The 17,282-nt window shown below is 70.8% G+C and overlaps 3 protein-coding genes across 4 annotated transcripts in view; 2 read left to right on the top strand and 1 right to left on the bottom strand.

The window, feature by feature from the left end:
- Positions 1 to 908: 908 nt before the first annotated feature.
- Positions 909 to 3,196, bottom strand: C1QL4 (complement C1q like 4). The gene is made up of 2 exons (XM_064498589.1): positions 2,579 to 3,196; positions 909 to 1,153 (listed from the first exon to the last, which is right to left on the bottom strand). Exons 1-2 carry the CDS (start codon positions 3,128 to 3,130, stop codon positions 974 to 976), a joined length of 732 nt encoding a protein of 243 aa, XP_064354659.1. The 5' UTR covers positions 3,131 to 3,196; the 3' UTR covers positions 909 to 973.
- A 7,451-nt stretch (positions 3,197 to 10,647) lies between these two features.
- Positions 10,648 to 13,155, top strand: DNAJC22 (DnaJ heat shock protein family (Hsp40) member C22). Its single transcript, XM_064498587.1, has 3 exons — positions 10,648 to 10,716; positions 11,642 to 12,401; positions 12,873 to 13,155. Exons 2-3 carry the CDS (start codon positions 11,688 to 11,690, stop codon positions 13,062 to 13,064), a joined length of 906 nt encoding a protein of 301 aa, XP_064354657.1. The 5' UTR covers positions 10,648 to 10,716; positions 11,642 to 11,687; the 3' UTR covers positions 13,065 to 13,155.
- Positions 13,156 to 13,954: 799 nt separating this feature from the next.
- SPATS2 (spermatogenesis associated serine rich 2) overlaps positions 13,955 to 17,282 on the top strand; it is a 32,341-nt gene continuing 29,013 nt past the window's right edge. For both annotated transcript variants that reach the window (XM_064498538.1, XM_064498539.1), the window contains exon 1: positions 13,955 to 14,080. The gene's annotated coding sequence lies outside the window, so the exon portion shown is untranslated. The remainder of the gene's footprint in view (positions 14,081 to 17,282) is intronic.

A 17,282-nucleotide genomic window follows, 5' to 3' on the forward strand; every position in this document is an offset into this window, starting at 1 on the left:
GGGGCACAGCCCCCCCCCCGGGGTGCCCCCGGCCCCCCCGCAGGCCGTGCACGCGGGGGGGGGCCCGTCCCCCTGGCTGCACCACTTCCCGGCTGCAAGGTGCCAATTACCGTCACCGCCGGCTCGTTACCGCCGCGGCCGCGCGGAGCGGTGACAGGCAGCAGACGGGGCCGGGGCAGTGTGGCGCGTCCATCCCCCCCCCCCCGGGGACCGGGCTGTCCCCTCTGCGCTGCCCCGTCCCCCGGGGCCGCCCCCCCCGCCCCGGGAGGTGACCCCCAGCTGCGCATCCAAAACCAGAGTGTTTTATTGGGGGGGCAAACGACAAGTCCAGGGCTCAGACACGCGTGTCGGGGACGGGGGGGTGGCGCTGGCATGCGGGGGAGCGCACGGGGGTGCGTGGGGGGGGGGCACGTGTGCGCGGGGGCCGCGACTGTATTTACACTGGTGTGCGTGTGCGGGGGGGGTGCGTGTGCACGGGGCCATGGGTGTATTTACACGGGTGTGCCGGGGCGGCATGCGTGAGCGTGCAGAGCGCGTGAGTGTGCACGCGTGCAAGGGGGGCAACACGGTGTGCGTGCACGCGGTGCGTGTGCCCATGTGTGTGCACGTGTGCGAGGGGGGCAGCACGGTGTGCGTGCACGCGGTGCGTGTGCCCACGTGTGCACACGGGGCGGGGGGTGCGCGTGCCCTCGCACACGCGTGGCACGATGCTGGCGTGCCCGGGCGGGAGCTGGGGACGGAGGCGCTGGGACGGCGCAGCGCCGTGCACACGCGCGTGCGGGGGGGGCGGCTCGCCGCGGGGGGGGCACGCAGCGACGCTTTACCTCCAGCACCTCCGCGGGGTGGGCGGCTGGGGGGGTCCGCAGCCCCCCTTAGCCCAGGGCCCCCCCGCTGCCCCCAGTGGCGCCCGGCCCTGCGGCGCTGTGGGCCCCCCGGGGCGGGGGGGCGCGGGGGGGGCGCGGGGGCCCCCGGCTCAGTCCGGGTAGACGATGAAGCCGGAGAAGGTGCTGTACTTGTTGGTGTTGCCGCCGTGCACCTTGCCGCCGTCCAGCTTGACGAACACCTCGTCGCCCACGTCCAGGTGCAGGATGACGCTGTTGCTGGCGTAGTCGTAGTTCTGGTCCGCGTCCTGGGCGATGGCGCTGGCCCGCACCTGGGGGAACGGCCGTGAGCCCCCCCCGCACCCCCAGCCCGGGGGGGCGGCGCTGGGCCGGTCCCGCTCGGTCCCCGCTGCCCGCCGCCGCTCGAGGTCGCGCAGCCCGTCTGTGCAGCGCTGGCTGGGGGCCCCGGCGTCCGGGCTGCCCGGCCGCCCCCGAACCAACTCCGGCCGGTGACGACGGGGGTCCTCCCTGCCCCGGCCCCCCCTTGCCCTGAGCCCGGTGGGGATGGGGGGGTCCCGGTGATCGGGGGGGTCCCGATGAGCAGGGGGGTCCCGTGGCCCCCAGTGCGGCTGCGGGAGATTTGGGGGCTGGGGCCACCCCGTGCCCCCCACCTGGCTCTGCCCCCCCCGGCGCTGCCCCCCACGTTACCGGGCGCTCCCGGAGCCCCCCCGGGGACGGGGCAGCTCCCGGCGGAGCCGGCAGCGGATCGACGCCTCGTTTATCCCCCACAACCGGGAAAGGTCGGGGGCGAGCGCGGCCCCCCCCCCCCCCCCCCCCCCCCCGCGGGGCCGCCAGCACCGGCCGCTCCCCCGGGCCGAGCGGAGGCGGGTCCCGGCCGGGGCCGCCCCCCGACGGGCTCGTCGCAGCCCCCTCCCCGCCGCCCCCGGGGAGCGCCCGGGTTTCCTCCCGGCACAAAGCCCCCGACCCCCGGGGACCCGGGGACCCGGCCCGGCCCGGCGGCGCGTTTAGCGGCCGGAGCCCCGGGAGGCTGCGGAGATGCCGGGCCGGGGCCGGGGCCGGGGCCGCTCCGCCGGGCATGGGGCGGGAGCCGGGGCGGGGGAAGTGGGATGGGGAGGGAATGGGATGGGGGAAACCGGGATGGGGGAAACCGGGATGGGGGAACCAGGATCGGGAGAGCCGGGATGGGAGAAACCAGGATGGGGGGAGTCAGGATGGAGGAATCGGGATGAGGGAAATGGGACGGAGTGAACGGAGTGGAGGGAACCGGCATGGGGGAAGTGGGATGCGGGGAGCCAGGATGGGAGGGGAACGGGAAGGGGGGAAACGGGATGGGGGAACTGGGATGGGGAGGGAAAGGGAAGGGGGGAACCGGGATCGGGAGAGCTGGGATGGGGGAAACGGGATGGAGAGAATGGGACGGGGGGAGCCAGGATGAGGGGGGAACGGGAAGGGGGGAACTGGGATGGGGTGAAACGGGATGGAGGAGCAGGGTTGGGGAAGCGGGATGGGGGAAGCCGGGTGGAAACAAGCTGGGGAAGGGGTTGGAGGAACCGGGCTGGAAGAAGTGGAATAGGGGGGAGCCGGGAATGGAGAAGCCGGGAACGAGGGAGCCGGGATGGGGGAGCCGGGAACGGGGGAGCCGGGAACGGGGGGGGCCAGGCGGAGCAGGGCTGGAGGCCCCGGGCGGAGCAGGGCTGGGGGGGCGGGGGCGGGGGGGCCCGGGCGGGGGGCCCTACCTGCCCGTTCTTCATGAGATCGGCCCACATGCTGGTGCCGTCGCCGCCGCGCATGAGGACGTGGTAGGTGAAGAAGTAGATGCCGGGCAGGGGGCAGGTGAACTTGCCGCTCGACGGCTCGTAGTAGTTGCCCACGTTGGTGACCACGTCGTCGAAGCGCAGCACCTCGTAGCCCTCGTGCGGCTTCCGCAGCCCCGCGTAGAAGGCGATCTTGGGGCTGTAGAAGGAGGGGATGTAGCCGCCCGGGCCCGGCCCCGGCGGCCCCGGCGGCCCCGGGCGGCCCGGCTCCCCCGGCGGCCCCCGCGGCCCCGGCGGCCCCGGGGGGCCCCGCACGCCGGCGCGGCCCCGGCGGCCCGGCTCGCCCTTGGCGCCGGGCAGGAAGGGCGGCGGCGAGGCGGGCTCGGCGCCGGGGCCGGGGCCGGGGCCGGGGCCGGGGCCCGGGCCCGGGTAGGGGTCGCAGACCATGCGGCAGCTGCCCAGCATCTCGTAGTGCGCGGCCGCCTTGGAGCTGTGCACCAGCAGCGGGATGGCCACGAGCAGCACCAGCACCATGGCCACGCCGACGGCCGCCGCCGCCACCCGCCGCCGCCGGCTCAGCCGCGCCGCCGCCAGCGCCAGCAGGTCGGGCTCGCCCTTGGGCGCGATGGTGCCGCCGCGGCCGCGCTCCGCCTCCGGGCCGGGCTGCCCGCGCCGGGGCCGGGCCGGGGCCGACGGTGGGGCCGGGAGCCGAGCCGACGGCGGGGCCGCGGATGGAGCCGGGGATGCGGCCGGGACCGGAGCCGGGGAGACAACGGAGACCGGAGCCGGGGATGGAGCCGGGATGGAGCCGGGGATGGAGCCGGGATGGAGCCGGCACCGGAGCCGGGGAGATAACGGAGACCGGAGCCGCGGATGGAGCCGGGATGGAGCCGGCAGCGGAGTCGTGGATATAACCGGGACCGGAGCCGCTGATAGACCCGGGACCGGAGTTGTGGATGGAGCCGGGACCGGAGCCGCTGGTGGAGCCGGGATGGAGCCGGGACCGGAGCCGGGATGGAGCCGCAGATGGAGCCGGGACCGGAGTCGTGGATATAACCGAGACCGGAGCCGGGGATGGAGCCGGGACGGAGCTGGGGACGGAGCCGAGACCGGAGCCGGGATGGAGCCGCGGATGGAGCCGCAGGAGCGCGGAGCCGCCCCGACGCGCGGGGCAACTTCTCGCCAAGTTGCCCGGGAGCGGGAGCCCCCAGGGAGCGGGACCCCCCGGGAGCGGGACCCCGGGAGCGGGAAGGACCCCGGGAAGGGCACCGGCTGGAGCCCCGCGCACCGCGCTCTCCCCGTGCGCCCCGGCGGCGGCGGCGGGCCGGGGGCAGCGACGCCCGGGGCGGCTGCGCCGGGGCCGCCCGGTGCCCCGTCCCCCCCCCGCCCCGCCCCGCCCCGCTCGGGGCCCCCGGGGGCGCGCGCCGCCCCCCCCGCCCCCCCGCCCCGGTGCCGCCGGTACCTGGCGCCCGCGGCCCGGAGCGCACGTGGAGCCGCCGCCGCCGCCCGCGCCGCAGCCCCGCGCCGCCGCCGCCGCTCGACGGCGCGAGCCGCCGGCCCCGGCACGGCGGGAGGGGCGGGAGGGGCGGGGGGCGGCGGGGCCGAGCGTGGGCGGGGGGGGGCGGCGGCGGGGTGCACGGCGCGGCCGGGGTGCGGGTGTGCGGGGGTGTGTGTGTGCAGGGGTGTCCGGGTGTGCAGGGGTGCGGGGGTGTGTGTGTGCAGGGTGTATGTGCTGCAGGGGTGTCGGGGGTGCAGGGGTGTTTCTGGGTGTGCAGGGGTGCGGGGGGTGTGTGTGTGCAGGGTGTATGTGCTGCAGGGGTGCTGCGTGTGCGCAGGGGTGTTCGGTTCGGGGTGGGTGTGCACGGCGTGCAGGGTGCTCGGGTGCGGGGGTGTGTGTGTGCAGGGTGTGTGTGTGCAGCGGGTGCTGGGTGCAGGGGGTGTGCAGGGGGTGTCGGGGGTGCAGGTGTGTTTCTGGGTGTGCAGGGGATGCGGGGGGTGTGCGCAGGGGTGTGCGGTGCTGTGTGTGTGTGGAGGGATGTGTGCTGGGGGAAAGGTGTGTGTGAGGGTGCAGGTGTGCGTGCACTCACTGGGTGCCCGGCTGTGTGTGCGGTGCAGGGGGGGTGCTGGGTTCAGGAGTGTGTGTGTGAGGTGGGTGCCGGTGTGAGTGTGTGTGTGTGCGTGTGTGAGGTGGGTGCCGGTGTGAGTGTGTGTGTGGGGGGGTGTGTGCTGGGTGTGGGGGCAGTGTGTGTGTGTGTGTGTGTGTGCGCGCACAGGTATTTGTGTGTGTGCAGGGGGTGTGCAGGGCGCACGGGTGTGCATTTCCGTGCGTGCATGAGATGGGTACAGGCGGTGTGAGTGAGTGTGTGCTCTTTCTAGGTGCACGGCTGTGTGTGTGCTGCAGGGGAGGTGCAGGTGCATGTGTGCAGGGGGTGTGCTGGGTACAGGCGGCACGAGCGTGTGTGTGTGTGTGTGCAGGGTTCGGGGTGTACAGGGGGGTGTTGCAGGGCGATGCGTGCAGGCGGTGTGCAGGGTGCTGGGTGTGTATCTGTGCAGGGTGTGTGTGTGCAGGTGGTGTGCGGGGTGCAGGGGGGGGTGTGCACCTGCCAGGTGCACGCTGTGCGGGTGTGCACCGGGCCGTGTGTGTGCACCAGCCACGGGGCCCTGCACACCCGGTGGCGGGGGGGTCCGTGGGCCCGTCCCCCTCCGTGCCGTGGGGCAGCGGGGTCCGGGTGGCCCCGGGGGTATCGTGGTGCTGCGGTGCCCGGTGGCAGCAGCCCCCCTTGCTGCGGGGAGCCGGGGCCGGCGCGGGCGGGCGGCTGTGACCCCCCCATGGCCGCGCACCGCCGAGCTGCTGCGGGCGAGGGGGTCGCACCCCGCGGCTTCGCCCCATGGCCCGGGGGGGCCGCCCGGCCCCCAGCCCCCAGGCCCCGGCCCCCGGCCGCCGCCACTGCTGCCTCCACATCCATCTCGGCGGCGGCGCGGGGACGTCTGTGCTTTGGGATCTGATTTATGGCTGCTCTTTTCAAATCTGGGCTGAATTTGCTCCTTTATGCAAAGCGGAGTCTTGCCCTCCGCGCTCCTGGGAGCGGCGCCGCCGCCGAGCCGCCGCCGAGCCGCCGCTCATCTGCATCTCCCGGCAATTAGAGCCCCAACCGGGCAGGGGGAACCGCCGAGCGCCCGGCCCGGCCCTGCCGCGGGGCGCGCTTCGCCCCCCCGCGCCCCCGATACCCCCCGGGGCCCCGGCGGCTTCGCACACGCGTGTCGGTGCGCAGGGATCACGCGTGTCCTCGCGGTGCGGCTGCGCTGCATGGCGGCCTCTGCACCCCGGGTGTGGGGGGTGCGTGTGCACGTGTGTGCGTGTGCGTGCGTGTGTGCGTGCATGTGCTGCGGGGGGGTGTGCATGCAATGTGCACGCACCGTGTGTGTGCGTGTGTGCCTGTGCACACGCATGTTCACACGCGAGGGTGGGGGGTGAAGGGAGATGCTCTTCCCTTCGCGATCGTATGTTTAATTTATCCATACAGTTCCCAAATTTGCAGGCCTGGCCAGCTCCCCGCGAAAGGGCGATAATCAATCAGCCGGGATATTAGATGGATTTATGGGCCCTTTATGCAGGAGGATCAATGCAATTCTGGGGGGAAAAAAAAAGGCAGTGTTTGTGCAACAAATTACGGCGGCTGGAGCATCTCCCCCGCGCGGGGCCGGGCTCGGGCCGATCGATGGCCGGGCCGGGCGGCCCCGGGGGTGGTGGCGGGGGCCGGTGCCGCCGGGCCCCCCCGCGCCGAGCGAGCGGCGGCCGCGGTTAATTAGCGAGGCGGCGCGGGGAAGCCCCGAGCGCTAATTACCGGGCGCCCCTCGGGGACGCGGCGTCCCGGCGGCTTGGCCGGGGGGGCCCAGGCGTCCGGGCAGGGGGCCCAGGCGTCCGGGCGGGGGGCCGCAGCCCCCGCGGGGCCGGGGGGAGGCGGAGCGCGGGGGAGGGAGAGCAGAGCAAACACGGGTGGTAAAAATAGCGGCGGCGGCGGCGAGAAAGGTCAGGCCCGGCGAGACGGGCGGCGAGGAGCGGGGGGGGGCCGGGCCGCATCCTGCCCCCGCTGCCGCGGCACCGCGGGCCGGCGGTGCGGGAGAGCCGAGCCGGTGCTCACGGCAGACTGCTGCGGGCCCGGGGCGACGCCGGCCCAGCCGTGCCTCAGTTTCCCCCCGGGCGGGACACGGGCCCCGCGCTGGCCCCAGCTCCGGCGCCCGCAGGGCTGGTGCAGGGCGCTCCGGTGCTCCGGGTGCTCCGGGTGCTCCGGGTGCAGGAGCCGTGAGCATCCCCCATCCCCGCGGCTGCGACCGTCGCCGGCAGCCTGCACGCGGCTTCGGGCCGGGGTCGCATCCCTGCACGATGCTGCTGGTCGCTGGTGCCCAGTGGTGCCCAGTGGTGCCCAGCGGTGCCCAGCGGTGCCCAGTGATGCCCAGCAGCACCCCGCGCCCGGGCCCTGCCCCACGCCTCCCTCCCCGGTCCCGCGGCACCGGCCCCGCAGACAAATCGTCGTGTCAGCGGCCGCCGCGGCCGAGCGGGAGCCTCGCGCAAATGAATATAGATGGGCCGGAGGCGCCGGGCGCCGCGCGCTCCATCCAGGGCATGTTCGCAATCAGCGGGGCCGCCGGGCCCGGCCTGAATTGGATGAAAATTGTCCTTGAACGGCGACAATAAAGCAGCGGTGGGGAGGGGGGGCGGGGGGCCGGGGCGCTGCTCCCCCGGGAGCGCCCGCGGGGCCGCCCGGCTTCGGCGCGATGAAAATTGCCTGGATGGCGGGGATTGCGGAGCGTGGCCGGAACGGAGGCGCCGGTAATAGATTTGTTAGCATAATAGAGCCCGGCGCTGGGAGCTGTTCGCGTCACGGCTGGTTGGAGCCCGTGCCGATGCTGCCGACGCCGCTCGCCGGCCCCGAAGCCGGGCACCGGCCCTGTGCCGAGGGCACACGGCTTCCCGGGAAGCGCCCTGCCGCGGTGGAGACGCCGACAAGGCGGGATGGCGGGTGCGAGGCCCCGGGTGTGTGCGAGCTGGCCGGCTGCACCTGCCCCCCGGCGTGCGCCCCATCCCCGGCGTGCATCCCGTCCCCCACGTCCATCCCGTCCCCACATGCATCCCGTCCCCCACGTCCATCCCGTCCCCCACGTCCATCCCGTCCCCACATGCATCCCGTCCCCCACGTGCATCCCGTCCTCCACGTCCATCCCGTCCCCCACGTCCATCCCGTCCCCCACATGCACCCGATGCCCCACACGCATCCCCTGCCCCATGTGCATCCCAACCCCGGGGCTTGCAGCCCCCGGTGCTCCCCTATCCATCCCCTCCTGCCCACCCGGCTCGTCAGCACCGGCTGCTAATTAGTGACGAGGCAGCTGGGGGTTATTAGTGGGGCCGGCCTGGAGCTCCTGCCCCGCGGGGACAGGGACGGGGACAGGGACGGGGACGGGGACGGGGACGGGGACGTTGCACCGCGGCAGCGGTCGCAGCCCGTCCGAGACGAGCGGTCCTTGGCGCTGGGCTCCGCGCGGCCCTCGGGGCGACTCATCAGTGCCGCGAGTTTTCCGTCCTCCCCCCGGGTTGGCGCAGATCCCCCGCCCGGCCCCGGCGTGGAGCTTCCCCGCGCCCCGATGGAACAGCGCAGGCCTTTGCGGTGACAGGCAGCTGCCAGCGCGGCGGGGGGAGCCCCCCCCCCCCCCCGGGGCACCGCTGTGATGAGCTGTCAGGTCTCAGCCGCGGGGCGGGCAGGGCCGGCGCGGCGGGGGGCCGCGGGGCCCGGCCGGGGGGCTGCGGCGGGGCCGGGCTGTCAGGGCGGCGGGGGCAGCCGGGGCTCCCCGGCGGGGATTTACGGCCCCCCCGGCCCCGCGGGGGGAGCGGCGGCGGCGCCGTCCGTCACGGCATGGCAGCGCGTGACGAGATGGATGGCTGCGGGCCGGCCCGAATTAATTCTCTGGACAAGCGGCATTTATTACGGATGCAGAGGCCGTCGGGAGCGGCGGCTGGGGGGGGCGGCCGGGGGGGCGGCCGGGGGGGCAGGGGGCCCCGTCCCCCACCGGCACCGGCCGCCCGCGTGGCCCCCGCCGGGGAGCCCGGCTCCGGCGCCGCGGCTCATTGCACATTCGCCTCATGCCCACCTGAGCCGCGCGCTGACAAATAGACATTTAAATCAGACAATTAGCTGGCCTCCACCGCTGACATTTTTAATGTATTAATGTGCATCAACAGCTAATACATATAAAATTCCCCTAATAACAGCACTTGGGTAAAGGGGCTGCTCCGCAGCCCGGCGCTGGCAGTGATGTACGAGTCCGGAGGGACTCCGGCCCCGGAGTTTGCATTAATTACCAGCAAACTGACAAGGCAACGTGACATTCAGGATCAGGCGCCGGATTCCTTTAACCAACCCTGGAGGGTTTTTTCCAGCTCTGGCGCGCGCGTGTCTGTGTGTGTGTGTGTGTCTGTGTCTGTGTGTGTGTCTGTGTCTGTGTGTGTGTGTGTGTGCGCGCGCGTGTGCGCGGTGAAGCCCTGCATGCTAAGGTGTGTGTGTGCGGTGCAGCCGTGCAGGCCCTGGCGCGGGATGGCGGTGTGGTGTGCACGCGTGTGCATGCGTGTGCGGCGTCCCCATGCACAGGGACCTGCATCTGTCTGCGTTGCAGCACGCGTGTGCGTTGCAATATGCATGTGCGTCACAACACGCGTGTGCATTGCAACACGTGTGCGTTGCAGCACGCGTGTGCGTTGCAATATGCATGTGCGTTGCGGCACGCGTGTGCGTGCTCCCGGCAGCACGCCCGGGGGTCGGGGGCCGGCTCGCGCCCGGCGCGGCTCCCCCGCGAGGCCCGTGCAGGCGGGGGGGTCCCGGCCCCCCGCGCAGGACCGGGACGGCCCCGTGCAACGAGGCAATGACAAATGCTTCAATTAACGGGAAGGCTCCGAAAATCGATGCCTTAAACGCTGGTGGCCGGGGCGGATCAATGCCGCCAACGCCGCCCCGAGCAGGCGCCCGCGGGGGGGTCCCGGGTGCCCCCGATCCCTGGGGGGGGAACCCAGGGCCCCCCCCCCCCCAATGGGGCTCGGCCCGGCCAAGGCGAATCTGCCGTTCCCTGACCGCGGGGCCGGGGGGCTGATGGGGCCCGCGCCCCCCCCGCCGGTGCTTCGCCGCCGGCCCCCCCGGTGCCGCGCTCGGGCGGCCAAGCGTGGGGCGGGCGCTGGGCTGTCAGGGAGGCAGCCAGGCGCGGGCAGCGCGGCCGGGGGCCGCCGGCGCCCTGACGGACAGCCGGGCCGCGGGGAGCCGGCAGCATCATCCCCCCCCCGCCGCCGCCCCCGGCCCCGCTGTCCCCGGGGGTCTCCCATCCCCGGGGGTCCTGGCTGCATCCCAGCACGGGGGGGGGATTTGACCCATTGCATCCCCCTCCCCCGGCCAAGCAGAGCCTGGCTGGGAGCTGCGATCGGGGCTGGGAGCTGCCGGGCCCTTGTGCATGAGGGGGGGCGGGGTGGGGGCCCTCGTGCATGGGGGGGACGGGACCCCTTGTGCATTGGGGATGTGGGGCAGGGACCCCTTGTGCATGGGAGGGATGGGGACCCTTGTGCACGGGGGGGATGTGAGGATGCTCGTGCATTGGGGGTGCAGGGTGGGGACCCTCGTGCATGGGCGGGATGGGGCGGGGGTCCCTCCCAGAGCCCCCAGGCCTGCAATTCCCCCTGCGCCTTTCGTGAGCCGCGGGGCAGAGGGGCAGCGTGGGTGGGGGGCTCCACGGCCCCCCGCTCACCGGCGTGCGCCGGGCTGAGTCAACAGCGCGGGGCAGCCGCCGGCCGGGGCCGTTAATAATGAATGAGGCCAAATTGGAGGCTTCGCTGCCGCTAATCCCTGCAAACACGGTGCCGCCGCCGCCGCTGTGCAAACAGGGCCGGGGGGGCTGCGGCTGGGGGGCCCCACACTGCGCTGCAGCAGCGGCACGGCCGGGAAACAGGGCTGGGGGTCCCCACCCTGCTGCGGCCACGGGATCCCGCGCACTTTGCCCGGATGCCGCCAGTCCGGCCCGGGGCAAAGTCCGGTTCGGGGAGGGAGCGGCGTCGCGGCGGGCTGCGCTCGGGGGCCCGCGGGAAGGTAGGTGCCGGGGGGGCCGGGACCGCCGGGCTGCGGTTCGGGGAGGGCTGCGGGCACGCGTGGGGCATGGGGGGTCCGAGTGGGCATGCACCAGCCCCGGGTGGGCACACTGGGCGTGTGTGATGCTGGGGGGACATGTGGGGGCCCCGGGTGGGCATGCACTGAGCCCGGGTGGGTGTCCTGGGCTATGGGGCGGGTACGTGGGGTCCCAGCTGGGCAGGCACTGGCCCCGCGTTGGGCACGTGGGGCCCTGGGTGGGCACTCTGGGCTATGGGTGGGCACGTGGGGGTCCGGGTGCGCACTCTGGGCTATGGGTGGGCATGCACTGGCCTTGGGGGGGCATGCACTGGCCTTGGGTGGGCATGCACTGGCCTTGGGGGGGCATGCACTGGCCTGGGGGGCACGCTGGGCTGCGGGTGGGCATGCACCAGCCTGGGGGGGGCACACACGATCCCTGGGGGGGCACGCTGGGCTGTGGGTGGGCATGCACCAGCCCGGGGGGGGCACACACGATCCCTGGGGGGGCACGCTGGGCTGTGGGTGGGCATGCAGTGGCCTGGGGGGGCACACACGATCCCTGGGGGGGCACACTGGGCTGTGGGTGGGCATGCACCAGCCCGGGGGGGGCACACACGATCCCTGGGGGGGCACGCTGGGCTGTGGGTGGGCATGCAGTGGCCTGGGGGGGCACACACGATCCCTGGGGGGGCACGCTGGGCTGCGGGTGGGCATGCACCAGCCCGGGGGGGGCACACACGATCCCTGGGGGGGCACGCTGGGCTGTGGGTGGGCATGCACCAGCCCGGGGGGGGCACACACGATCCCTGGGGGGGCACGCTGGGCTGTGGGTGGACGTACACCGACCCCGGCGGGGTCCGGCCCGGGGGCTGCAGGGCTCCCCTGAGCCGCCCCTCGGTTCCCGCAGGCGGCCGGGGAGGGGGGGGCACCGCCGCCCCGCGCCCCCGCCGGCCATGGCCAAGCGGCTGCTGGTGGCCTACGGGCTGTGGGCGCTGGGGGGGCCGCTGGGGCTGCACCACCTCTACCTGGGCCGCGACAGCCAGGCGCTGCTGTGGCTGCTGACGCTGGGCGGCTGCGGCGCCGGCTGGCTCTGCGACGCCTGGCACCTGCCCGGCTGGGTGGCGGCGGCCAACGGCGCCGGGGGGCCGCGGCGGCGCGGCGAGGGGGGGGTGCCGGCCCCCGGGCCCCTGGGCTTCGCCGGGCAGGTGGCGGCCGGCACCTACCTGGGGGTGCTGGCGGGGCTGGCGCTGCCCGGGGCGCCGGCGGTGCCGCTGGCCTCGGCGCTGGGCGTGCAGCTGGCGGCCTCGGCGGGCGAGCGGACGGCGGCGGCGGGGCCGGTGCTGGCGGCCGCCCTCCTGGCCGCGCTGCTCTGCGGCGGGCGGCTGCCGGCGGCGCTGCCCGCCAGCCTGGCCGCCGCCGCCGCCGCCCGACGGCACCGGCGCTGCAAGCGCCCCGGGGCGCCGGGCGCCCGGCTCTGCCGCCTGGCGCTGGCCTACGCGGCGCTGGCCGGGGCCCTGGCCTACGCCGTGCTGGGCCGCGCCGCCGCCGTGGCCGCCGCCGTGCTGCGGCTGCCCCAACGCGCCGGCGGCCTCCTGGCCCACGCGCTGGGCTTCGGCGCCGGCCCTGGACCCGAGCCGCTCGACGCCCGGCGGCTGTGGGCGTACCAGGTGGGGCGCGGGGGGGGACGGGGCGCAGCTGCACCCCTGGGCCCGGGAGGGGGGGGAGCACGGGGTGCAAACTGGTGCCCCCGGCCCGTTTTGGGGTCTCACGCTGCGGGCGGGTGTGCAGCCCCGTGCACCACCACGGTGCCCATCCTGCATGCTGGGGGGGGGATGCGAATGGGGGGGGCAAACAGGGGATTGCAAATGGGGGGGGGTTGCAAATGGGGATTGCAAACAGGGGGGTGCAAAGGGGGGATTGCAAATGGGGCTCGCAAATGGGGGGGTGCAAATGGGAAATTGCAAATGGGGGGGTGCAAATGGGGGGGTGCAAACAAGGGGGTGCAAATGGGAGATTGCAAATGGTGGGATGCAAACGTGGGATTGCAAAGGCGGGTCCCCCAGGGGCTGGTCCACCCCCCCAGCCGTGTCCAGCCCGCCGCCACGGCCGCTGCGTGCGTCCCTCTCGCCCCCGCGCAGGTGCTGGGCCTCGCCGCCGGCTCCTCCGCCGAGGACGTGCACAGGAGCTACCGGGAGCTGGTGAAGGTTTGGCACCCGGACCACAACCGGCACCGGGCCGAGGAGGCCGAGCGGCGCTTCATCGAGCTGCAGGAGGCCTACGAGGAGCTCGCGGGCCCCAGGAAGGCCCCGGCGGCGTCGGCGGCGGCGTGAGGCTCCCGTGGGCGGCGAAGGCCGTTGGGGGGGTTTTAACACGACGTTTCCTCCCCACGGCTGCTCTGTTCCTCGCGCTCGGTGCGACGCGTTTCTGCGGCCGGCAGGGAGCCCTGCGACCCCCCCGCCACGCACGGGCCTTCTGCAAACCGCTGTGTGCGTCTGTGCAACCCTACGGACAGGGGGTTGTGCAAACCATCGCACAGAGGTGTGTGCCAACCACTGCACGGGGGCTCTGCAAACCGTTGCAAACCGTTGCATGGGGGCTCTGCAAACCGTTGCAAACCACTGCACGTGGATATGTGCAGACCGTGGCGAGAGGGGTTAAAGGCGGAGCGGGGCCGCGAACCCGCGACCTTCTGAGCTCACCCACCCCCCCCGCGCCCGCCTTCGGCTCTTTCCGGGGCCGCTCGGCAGTTTCCGCCGCGGGGCGGTGGCTCTCGGCAGTTTCCGTCCACGTTCGGCTGCCGCTGCCGCGCCCCGCCCCTCGCGAGGGCAGGGAGGCGGGGCCTCGGCAGCGCCTGACCCGATTGGCCCTCGGCGGAGTTTGGCTGCGCCCCCTCGCGCGCGCAGGAGGCGGGGCTCTCGCACCCGCACGGGCTCGGCCGCTCCGCCGTTGGCTGGCGTCTCGCCTCCCTCCTCGCGCCGCGCCGCGTCCCCGCGCGCCCGGGTGCACCGCTCTGCCCTCTCATTGGCCAGAGGCCCTCGGCCCGGCCCCCGCCTCGCTTCTGACTGGCTGGAGGCGAAGGGGGGCGGGCCGAACTGTGCCTTCCCGGCACTCTCGTTGGCAGCCCCCCGCCGTGTCCTCGCGGAGGGCGGGCGGGGAGCTGCTGCCCCGCGTCGCCATTGGCTGCCGGGCGGCCGCTGCGGCCCGATTGGCCGGCGCCGCCTGAGGGCTCCTGCCGGGCCGAGGCCCCTGCCCCCCTCCCCGGTGCATCGCGGCGGCCTGAGGTGAGGGGGGGGCTCGGCCGGCGACGCGGGCAGGGGCGAGCGGGCCGCCCCCACCGCCACGGCCGGTGAGTCCGGGGGCGCCTGGGGGGGCGGCGGGGCCGGGCCGGGGCGGGCTGCGAGGGAGGGGGCGGGAGCAGGGAGGGGGAGGGGCGGGCTGCGGGGGAGGGGGGCGAGGGGGAGATATGTGGGGAGGGGGGCGGCCCCAGCCTGGGCGGGGAGGGCCGGAGGGGTGCTGGGGGGCAGCCGGGGGGGTGGCTGTGGGGCAGGGAGGGCCGTGGGGTGCTGTGGGGCAGCCAGGGGGGTGGCTGTAGGGCGGGGAGGGCCGTGGGGTGCTGTGGGGCAGCCAGGGGGTTGGCTGTGGGGCAGGGAGGGCCGTGGGGGTGCTGGGGGGTGACAGCCTGGGGAAGGGGAGACAGCCGGGGGGTGGCCGTGGGGCTAGAGGGGCAGCCAAGCGAGTGCTCTGTGTGTGGGGGGGCAGTTGGGGGGTGGCCTATGGGGCAGGGGGTGCCCTATAGGAATAGGGGCAGTCAAGGGGGCTCTATGGGGCAAAAGGGGCCTTCGAGTGTGGGGGTAGCCAGGGGATGCTCTGGGGTGGGGGGATGGTTGGGGGGGTGTCAGCGGTGGGGGTGAGGGGGGCCGGGCGAGGGGCCTGGCGAGCAGGAGTGGGGCCTCCGTCGTGCGGGGGGGCCTGGGGGCAATGCAGGCTGCCTGGGGGGGGCACGGCAGTGGGGAGGCTGCGAGGGGTCTCTGGGGGGCACGGAGGAGTCTGATGGGCTGTGGGGCTGGGGGTGCCGGGGCTGTGGGGCTGGGTGGCTGCGGGGGAGCAGCAGCGACGAGCCGGAGCCACGGGAGCGAGCGGCGAGGGGCAGGGAATGGCCGTTGGCAGAGGGGAGCGGACGCCCGGGATCATTAATACATTATTTATACCGCAGATCCGCGCACGGCAGAGCGTGCCCGTCGCTCCCTCCCGCCTGCGCCTCCTCCGCCTGCGCGTCGCCTCTCCTTTCCCCCCGTACGCGCCCGGCTCTGAATCTCGGGGCAGGAGGGGGCCGATGCGCTCGGCTGTGCTGGGGCCTTTGGCGTTCGTGTAACCCAAGCCGTGAGCTAACGAGAAGGAGGCAGCCGGAGTGCGAGGGTGGTGAAAGGCGAGCCGAGCTGCCAAGAGGCAAGCAGTTCCTTCCCATGCCTCCATTGGTTGTTAAACTTTAGCACACCTAAAAGCACGACTTTGTTTTCCTTGTTCTCCCAGGACTTTACTCCCCGGTAGAGCAACTGAGCAGTAAGTTAGCGGGAACCAGATACTGGAATTTGCCTTCTCTTTCCCCATGTGGGTGCTCATCGGTGCTGCTTTTGTTTTGTGTTTGATTATCTGCTTCCTGAGTGAACTTAAAGAGGCTCTAATGTATTCGCGGAGGGAGTTAAGTCTCCTTTTCCATATAGGCGAGCCTTAAATTGTGCTTCCGTAGGAAGAAGGACGAAGAATAAGAATAGGATTTTGTGTTCTGTTTGGAGAGGGGTGAAAATCCTGTGAAGGATGTGAGAGGTTTCCGTTTGTTTGGTTTTCTGAGGATGATTCCCGCCAGGTCCCCAAGTGTAATGCTCCTTCATGTATATGTATAGTGATCCTATATCCTGGAGGAAGGAGTAGCACCTTCAAGGGCTCTCCATTCAGATCAATTATCTTGCAGAGCAGCTTGCCATCACCGGGCCATTAGAGAAGTTTGTTACACTGAACTGCCATGAAAGCTTGCGCTGCTGCTTCTGCTTCTTCGGGGAGCCGTTGTTAGTTGATGGGGGAGCAGTGGATAGGAGTTTCTGTGCTGGCTACCTGCGGGATCTGCTTCAGTGGCTTTCTGAAGGGTAGTAGCTAGTTGTTCTCTCGGTTTTGAGCTTTCTATAACGACCATTTTTCATTAACTTTGCACTGCATTTCCCGCTGCAGGCTGTAAATTGAAAAGATACAGCAGCTGCAAAATCTTTCCTTTGAGAAGGGTCCTGTGGTATTACAGAGCATGAAACCTTTTGCTTCAGCCTTTGCCTAGAAAGTTAAAGGCAGATGATGTTGAAAATTTGGTCATAATGTTTGGCTTGGGTTCTTAATGCTTTCCAAGGAGAATTTGCTAACACGAGCTGGGGGCATCCCAGTATGCAATCTGGCTGAAATACAGGCCTGCATTTGTGAAATTTTGGGCTAACTACTTAGTCTGGACGAGGTCTAGTACAGCAGAAAGGGAAGCCGATATCTGTATTTCACGTGAGGGTTCCTAAACTCTTGGTGGTCGTAGTGAGCACCAAACTTCTTAATAACCTGCCTCAGGAAGACGGCGCGTAGGAAGGCACGTCCCTGTCAGTGTTTAGAGTCAGGCGTGACTGGGTAAAAGCAGCATCTCTCCAGAAATGCCTGCTTTCAAGGGTGATGCTGCCTTCTGAGATCATTGGAAAGGTGGAGGGAAAGATGTGTGTTTTGACAGCACCACAGCTTCGCCCTCCTCCTCTTTTATTTTTTATTTATTTAAGTAGTCTTTGAGCCATAAGTAACTGAAAACCCTTCCCCTCTTCTGCTAACGTGTCAGACTGTTTGCTTACAGCATCCTGTTTATTTTCGCTGTAGTCCCTTTTCACACAAACTAAACCTTGTGGCGGTTTGGGATTGCGGGCCAACTCCGGTAGGTTCTCGCCTAAAGACACTGAAATGCCATTTAGATCCGTATCGCTCCTTCTTCCTCGTGACTTTTCAGCTCAGCTTTCCCACTGTTGGGCTGGGTTACTCTATGGACTAATATGCAGTACATGGGATTTAAGTATTTATGTTTTTTACTGTAATACTTTATTAAATAGCATAGCTTGTTTGGGTATTAAGTGCCTGCAAAAGCGTACGCAGCTAGTCTTGGCTTTCAGGCGCAAGCTGCGTGAAAGTTGCATGCACCTCCAGCAGCTGTTCTGCCATATATCACAGATTTATGACCATAGCAATATCTGCTGAAGTTATTGTAGTTAAAGGTTTGCTAGGCTAAACTCCTTTTTTAAGGAGCATTGTCTATTGTGTAAGTTTTTTTTTTTAATTGTAGTTTATTTTTTGAGGGGCATGTAAATATTTTATGATTTTGCTGAGCTATTGTGCTGCAGCCCCTAAGCGGGAGATTCTTGTTGGATCCAGGACAAAGGAGCCGTAAAGATGACTTGCAATATGAAGAGGGTGTGTAGGTACTGCATTCTTTTATTTTTGTTTTTAATAATAGAAGATCTGAGACTTAAAACATATAAAAC

This window comes from Dromaius novaehollandiae, chromosome 28 (genome assembly GCF_036370855.1).
Source record: "Dromaius novaehollandiae isolate bDroNov1 chromosome 28, bDroNov1.hap1, whole genome shotgun sequence".
Lineage (NCBI taxonomy): Eukaryota > Metazoa > Chordata > Aves > Casuariiformes > Dromaiidae > Dromaius > Dromaius novaehollandiae.

What these genes read in the sequence shown, in the direction of transcription:
- DNAJC22 (XM_064498587.1), top strand. Translation starts at nt 11,688, where the DNA reads ATGGCCAAGCGGCTGCTGGTGGCCTACGGGCTGTGGGCGCTGGGGGGG. An exon ending in GGCGGCTGTGGGCGTACCAG is followed by an intron (nt 12,402 to 12,872) that starts GTGGGGCGCGGG and finishes GCCCCCGCGCAG; the next exon opens with GTGCTGGGCCTCGCCGCCGG.
- C1QL4 (XM_064498589.1), bottom strand. Translation starts at nt 3,130, where the DNA reads ATGGTGCTGGTGCTGCTCGTGGCCATCCCGCTGCTGGTGCACAGCTCC. An exon ending in ATCTCATGAAGAACGGGCAG is followed by an intron (nt 1,154 to 2,578) that starts GTAGGGCCCCCC and finishes CCGTTCCCCCAG; the next exon opens with GTGCGGGCCAGCGCCATCGC.